We start from the raw sequence: 7,299 nt of genomic DNA on the forward strand, positions 1-7,299 counted from the left end.
TCTGGTGTGCTGGGCTTAGTGAGGGGGACAGCACCAGGCTCAGTCGCATACCTCCCTAGCCCAGCTGCTAAGGCTTGGAGTTGACCTTCTCCCGCCCACGGCCTTAGCTCAGCTCCTCCTCACAAGGCGAAGTGTAGGGCTGCCAGCTGCCAGCAGCCAGGCCTCAGCAGTCGCCATTAGAGGGAGGAAAAATCGGATTCTGGGGCACATCCACACTAATGCTGATGACTTCTTGAAGTGCCAGGATTCAGGGGTCTTGTATTTTCACTTCCATCACCCCAAAGGAGGCTTGTCTACCAGGCCTGCCTTTGGAGAAGTTGTCCCATCTTTGTCCTGACCTCCAAAGCTGAAACATTAAAATGGCCCAAAGTTGAGCCCAGTTGGTGCTCCCAAGGCTGGAGCCAGGAGAAATGAGCGAATGGGATTCTGTCAGTCCCAGGTCCAGGGGTCATCCGTGGGCAAGTCCATCTCCCACATGGCCGCCTTTGTTCTCTGCTCCTGGACTGCAGCCCTGCTGGCCCTCTGTCTCCTTTGGTCCTGCAACCACTGCAACCTCTGGGCAGGAGTTTCTTGGTGTTTTGGATTCTTTCTTCAAACCCACTGTTGACTTCACAGGCGGCAGGCCAGGATGCAGGGCTGTGTGTGCAGAGACCCTCCCAAATCAGCATCTGAGTCAAGGTTATGGGTCTTTGCTTTGTGCAGTGGATTGGACGGGGGCTGTGCAGAGAGGTGTGTGTCTGTGTGTGTGTGTGTGTGTGTAGAGAGAGAGAGAGAGAGAGAGTAGTGCCCACACGAGAACAAGAGGGTGTGATGGGGGAAGGTCTTGTCATGCTGATATTGTCCAAACCTTTAGAGTTTGTAAGTGTGCAAGAGCAGAGTGGACAGGACTCTGTCCAAAGATGCTCCAAAGCTGAGTCCAAGATGGGCCTCAGGAAGGACTGACTCAGACCTTCAAGCCTTTTTGCCTTAGAGAAAGGCAGCTCCCATACACTCCCTTCCCTGCACTGCCACCCCGCAGAGCCCCTCTCACCCCTGCCTTTCAAAGACCTGTGATTTCATCCTATGGCAAGACGAAAACTTACTTTTTTTTTTTTTTAAGGGATGGGGAATCTTGTAAAATTTTATGCCAAACAAAGTTATAAAAACTTCCCGGGCGTTGCCTTTTCCAAAGGTTTATATGAATAATAAAGAGTGCAGTCGCGTGCACTGGTTCTGGCGGGCTCTGAGTAGGGAGGGGTTAGCAAACAGCATTATCCAACCCTAGGGCACCAGAAAACCCCAGTGGCTCCCCCCTTCAGGGAATACTGGCCCAGAAACAATTGCCCTACGGATTCCTGAGAGAGGCGGAGAAAGCGAAGGGGTGGTGCCCTTGACTCCCTTGAAGTTCAAAGTTCTTCTTTGCCCTTAAGAGAAGAGCCCCCTCTGCTCTCAGCCCACTGGAGAAATTAGCCCAAGGTAGCTTCTCTCATTCTGGTTGATAACTGGCTCTAGGTATCCCCAAATTTGTTCACCTTTCAGACACCTGGTTTGCACCTTTTGCTCCCCCAAAACAGGGCTCCCCAATCTTTCCATCTGGGACACCTAGAGCCAGGGGGCTTTCTCTCAGAGGTGCTTGGCAGGGGTTTTGAGTCTTCTTACAAGGGGCCCTTGCATCGCCAAACCTCAGCCACCTAAGAGTCTAAGTGACAAAGAAACCCCAAACTCAAGGCTACTCCCAAACCCATTTCTCATTTCGAGTGCCCTTGATTCCTCCTGTACCCCCAAAGCCCATAGTTGGAGGGGGAGGGGCCCAGAGTGCTCTCTCAGCCCATACCACTTAATACCCTTGTAAACTCCCACGTGCGCTATAAACTTGGATTTTTACAACCAGCATTCCTCCTTAGCTCCGGGAAACTTTGAACTCGGCCTCAGGTTTATTTACTGTGGGGGGGCGGTGGGGAGGAAAGGGGCTGGGGAGCTGGTAGCTGAGAAAGGCTGGAGAAAAGAGGAAAAATGTGGGGCAAGGGGCTGAGGAGGTGGGGGTCTGGGGTGTGTTGGGAGAACCAAGACCCTCCACTACAGGTTTGTTTACTATTTAGGGCGGAAGCGGTTTCTAATACAGGCCAGACTGAGTCGTTAAGGTCGAAATGAAACTGGGTTTAGAGACATGGTGGGGAGGGGGTGCTTTATGGCAGCGTCTAGACGAGGATCTTTTGTTCCTGGGCAGTGCTGCGGCTGGAGAGGATTACCCCAAGAGGTTGAGCCCAGAGTGCCCCTGACCTGCAAGGGGGGTTGGACACCTTGGGAGACCGAAGGTGGGTTTGTTTGGGGGCCAAAAAACCCTTTTCCCTCCTTTTTAGAGGGTCACCAAGGACTGGCAGATTCCTGGCTTGGGTCACAGAAGCCTTTGTTTTTCTTTCATGATGACCTTCTCCTCTCATCCAGCAGAACTCTCTTTTGGAGCAGAGGACATTTCTGGGCTGCACATTGCAGAGAAAGTGGTACCTGTGGGTTTTAAATATTTTTCTCCAAAATCAGGCATTTGGAGGCTAATATTTTGCTTTATAAATAGGTTCATCTTATAGAGTTTCCTCTAGCCTAATTTTACAGGAAACATGACCAGCAGGCTAATATTTCCTAATGTGGCTAGTGGATAAACATCATACCTGGAGAAGTGTCACACACACACACACACACAAACGTACAGAGGCCCCTCAGTTGCATTCCTGCCCACACTCAACAAACACTGCCAGTGGTTACACACCACAGAGACACAAATTCTAGATGTGCATGTGGTCAGGTTTACTCCATACAACAGACAAAAGCATACAAATAATATTCCTTCTTATGTGCACCCATAGGCACACCGAGTTAGATAAAACGTTTGTGTGTGGGCACATGAGGGAATTGTGGGCTGCATATACACCCTAGTTTGCAAATCCTGTCTCACAACCCGACCCACATTTACAAATTAGAAATTTAGATGCCAAAACTGCAGGGATTCTTACCATCAAAAATGACAGAACCTAGATTTGATAGTCATGATGCTTTTTCCTTTCATCCAACAGAATTGTATTGACAAAACATTTTCTTTGAATTATACAAAGACAGAAAGAGAGGGGAAAGATGAGATAAGTGGTCCCGAACCTCTGCTCCCAAATAACGAATTTGAAACAGAGACCAACGAAGTGCCCTCACTGAAAGCACTGCAAGGGCCATGATTATCTTTATACAGAAGAAACCTGCAGCAAATATAGATGGGTATGGTGACTGTCCCCACAGGTCATCTCCATCCCCAGTGCCAACCCCTACAAAACAAATCTCTGGGGCTTTCTACTGTGGGACACCCAATGTATAAACATCAGGGTGGCCCCAGTACAGGCGTCTTGTTGTGTCTGGAAGAGCCTGGCCATTTGTGCCAGAGGGAAAGCAGCCAGGCCCCACCTTCCCACCCCCAGGAGCTGTGGAGAGGAGAGGGAGGGGCTGGTTTCTCCTTCTGTCCCCTCCTTCCTTAAAACAGTGTGTAAAATTCCAATACAGACTTCTCATAGAGAGAGAGAGAGAGAGAGAGAAAAAAAAGCACTACCCTTCACACTACACATTTAACTGCGACAGACGGAGACATCTGGCAGAAGGGCGGTGGAGCCAAAAAAATTCCTATAAATTTAAATTCGATGATGGTTACAATTAACTCCACAACAAACGTGTACTTAAACAGAAAGCGTTGCTGGGCGTTTGGACACAGCTCGAGCTGCACGTGAGAAAGGAGAGCTTCAGAGTAGCTATGGAATGTCCTCAGTTTGAGAATGTGAGGAAACTACGGCAATACTCTTGACCCTGCCAGCGGAGAGGAGCTCCAGGCCGGCCAGCACCGGCCTATCTCACCTCTGCTTGCCTGTCCTCACCCGCTGGGCTCTGCCCTCCTGCCTCCTCCTCCTCCGCCGCCGCCATGGGAGCATGGAGGATTTTAAGAGGAGAGGGGTTAATAAAAGGGTCAAATAAAATCATAATATTGAACAGAATGAAATTTATCTTTATTTGCCACCAAAAAAATTTTCACAGCAATCCCTCTGGGAAGGGAGCAGGGTAGGGAGTGCACATGTACACACGCACTCATGCATAGGAGGAGAGATGGGTGATTTGAATCTCATTGGGGGCGTCCCCCGTCCCCTCCAGGTGGAAAGAAATTTATTTACAAAAATCCAGGCCCCAGCAAGCGGGAGGCGCCCAATCCCATCTCCCTACTGCCTCCACCACCCCAATGTTCTTTTTTCTTAAAAAAAAAAAAAAAAAAAGAAAAAAAAAGAGGTAACGACTGCATAGACTATAGATAAATCCATGAAGTGGGGCACTGCTTGGAAAAGGTTTGGAAACCTCAATGCACCAATTAAGAAATTTCAAAGGAAGGTTCTACACATTCACGGGGAGAACAACTAGGCTCGGGCGGGGCCTTGGCGAAGACGGAGGTAGGACACGGACTTTGCACACCTAACACCAGGTCGAAGGTACAGAAATTTCACAGCAAGGCAGGATCACATTTAGCTGCCCCCTAAAGTAGTGGGGCTAGGTGGGGCGGGGTAGAGAGGGAGCCCGAGAAGTTTCCGCTGGCAGACATGCTGTCTTAGCGGATCTTTTCACTTGGGCAAGGGAAGGCTTTTAGTTCGTGGATTGTTCGGCTCAGGCGCTCACTACTGTCGCCCCTCCCCCACCCAATCCGAACAGCAGCAAGACTTTGTCGCCGAGGTGTGTTTTCTTTTAAATAAAAGTCTTGGCCTCGGCGCCAACGGTGTTCACTCGCCGTGCATCAGACACTTCCCTTCACCCCCTTTTCAGGCCCGGTCCCCGTCCCACAGCGAGAGTCAGACCGAGGGTCCAGGAGGTTCCAGAATGGAGTGCCGGCCACAGCGGTGGGGGCCACCCCTGGCCACAGTCCAGTTTTCCACCCGCGGAAAGAAGACGAGTTAGAAAATAAAAAATAAAAATAAAATAAAATAAATTTCCCCTCCCCCCGCCCCCAAAAGGGCCCGGTCTGCAGGTTACAGCAGCGGATTTCCCGAGAAATACTGCAGCCGGTCTCTGCTCAGTTTTTTTTCTTTCATCCTTCTGTTCTGAAACCAAATTTTCACTTGTCGGTCCGTCAGGTTCAGCATCCGGGACAGCTGCAGCCGCTTCTCTTTGTTGATATATACGTTGAAGAAAAACTCTCTCTCCAGTTCCCGGATCTGGAATTTCGAATAAGGGCAGCGCTTCTTGCGGGTGCGGGGGGCGTCTGGAGGGAGGGGAGGGGGTAAGTGCGAGGAGAGGGGGGAGAGAGACACGTGAGACCTGGGCGACCCCAGACCGCTGAGCGCTCAGCGGCCCTTCTCCTAGGCCACCGCTGGCAGCCCTCCCGCCAGGCGGCTGGCTGTCTTGCAGCTGCAGCGCCGGAGCAAGCCTCGACCCCCTGCCAGGTCTAGCGGGTCCCGACCCCCGGCCACTGCGCGACCTCGTACCCAGTCCTCAGGCGAGAGCCGCGGCTGGCTGACAGGGTTTGGGACAGAAGGAAAGCCCTCCGGGGACACGTGCGTGCCCTCGGGCCCCCAGTCTGCTCCCCCTCGGCCCTCGGGCCCTTCCTGCGCCGCCCTCCCAGTGGTTCGGAAAGCCCAGCCTCCCCCCTCCTAGAAATCTGGAGGGAAAGCTGAGAAGAGGCGCGAAGCAGTGAGATCTGGCGACAGCAGTGGGGAGGCGGGGAGGAAGCCGGCCAGCAGGCACCGGGACACCAGAGAGCCGCTTCCGGGGCCCTGGCGCCCCGGGACGCCCGCGGGGCCGCGCCTTCCACACCGCATTTCTAGGCCAGCACCGAGGCCGCGTACCCAGGAGAAACGCCCAGACCCCCGCCTGGAGCGCAGTGGAGTCCTGCGGCGCCTCGCCCCATTCCCCTGTCGCGGCTGACCCCAGAGTTGCTTGGGTTTCTGCTGGAGGACCCGCGAACACATAGTTTGAACATTTTCAAAACTAGTTTTAAAAAGGATCATAGCGGCCCTGGCTTGCCTCTCCGGTCTCAGGTTCTGCTCCATTGCTCCTCTCCCCCTCTCCCCTCTCTGGATCTCTCCCTGTCTTTCCCTCGCCCTCCCCTTTCTCCCCCTCCACCCCTCCCCTCCTTCCCACTCCTCGGCAGCCCGGCTCCCCATCCTTCCTTAAATGCTCCTCTAAGTTCACGATCAAAGTTAATATCGCCCGCAATGGTGGCGCTTTTAAAAATTTCACAGACCGAGGGAGATAACGGGGGGGGTTCACCCGGCTTTTCCAAAGAGCCCTTTTCCCTCCCTCCCCACCCCTTCTCCATCGTAAAAAGTCGAGTCGTTGGGAGAGAGGGCTTTGTAGGTTATAATAAAATCCTTTGAATGCTTATAAAACTCCACATAAAACCCGACTGACCCAAAACACGAGGCCGTCCCCGCTCCTCTTGCCTCCCCCCTTCTCCCGCCCTCCCTCTCTCGCTCCCTCCCTCGCTGCCCGCCCGTTCCCCGGCCGCTGCTACCTACTGGGGGCGGCTCCTTTGGCCGGCTCCTTGGCCGCGGAGTGGGCTGAACCGGACGAGCTGGGATTTGTGTTCTCCTCCTCAGCCTCCGCCTCGGCACCCGCCTCAGCCCGGGACCCCAATCCCGAGGCCGGGGGCGCCTCGGGCTCCCCCTTGGCCTCGCCCTTGCCGGAGCAGGGGGGCTCGGCGGGAGCGTCGCCGCCACCGCAGTAGGCGTTGTCGAAGAAACGGTCGAAGGCTTGAGGCAGGACGCTGTTCTTGTTGACTGAGGAGTAGAAGCCGGCGGGGGCTGCGTGCGGGGCGCTGGGGTGGTGGTGGCCGCCGTAGGAACCTTCGTTTTTCATGAGGATCTCGGTGACGGTGGAAGGAGGCAGGCACTCCCGGTGCATAAGCTCGTCGGCCGCCGCATAGCAGGAGGAGTAGCTGTTCCGATGGTGCCACTTGCCGGTTGGCTCTAGGCCGTAGGAGACCTCCCGGACCGGGGGCACTTGGGCCGAGTAGGGATAGGAGATCTGACGAGAGGGGGCCTGGGGCAGGAAGGAGGAGACCGTGGAGAACTCGGGCATGTAGTAAGTGCAACTGGGCAGATAGAGGTTGGAGGCGCAGCTCCCTCGCTCGCCGAAATCTGCGCCCCTCTCCTTGCGCGACGGCGAGCAGAAGTTGCCCAGGTTGACCGAGTTAAACATCGTTCTCCTCTCCTGCCGGCTCCGGATGGAGGTTTTGGACCCGGTCTAGCGAGGGGGGAAAATTTGGGAAGGCGAGATGACGCGTTATCCGTCTTAGTCTCTCTCCCTGAGCAC

General features: G+C 54.1%; 1 protein-coding gene across 1 annotated transcript; it reads right to left on the minus strand.

The window, feature by feature from the left end:
- Nucleotides 1-3,991: 3,991 nt before the first annotated feature.
- On the minus strand, nucleotides 3,992-7,299 carry HOXC11 (homeobox C11). Its single transcript, XM_017851053.1, has 2 exons — nucleotides 6,504-7,299; nucleotides 3,992-5,248 (listed from the first exon to the last, which is right to left on the minus strand). Exons 1-2 carry the CDS (start codon nucleotides 7,183-7,185, stop codon nucleotides 5,016-5,018), a joined length of 915 nt encoding a protein of 304 aa, XP_017706542.1. The 5' UTR covers nucleotides 7,186-7,299; the 3' UTR covers nucleotides 3,992-5,015.

This window comes from Rhinopithecus bieti, unplaced genomic scaffold, assembly GCF_001698545.2.
Source record: "Rhinopithecus bieti isolate Rb0 unplaced genomic scaffold, ASM169854v2 scaffold_33474, whole genome shotgun sequence".
Classification (NCBI taxonomy): Eukaryota; Metazoa; Chordata; class Mammalia; order Primates; family Cercopithecidae; genus Rhinopithecus; species Rhinopithecus bieti.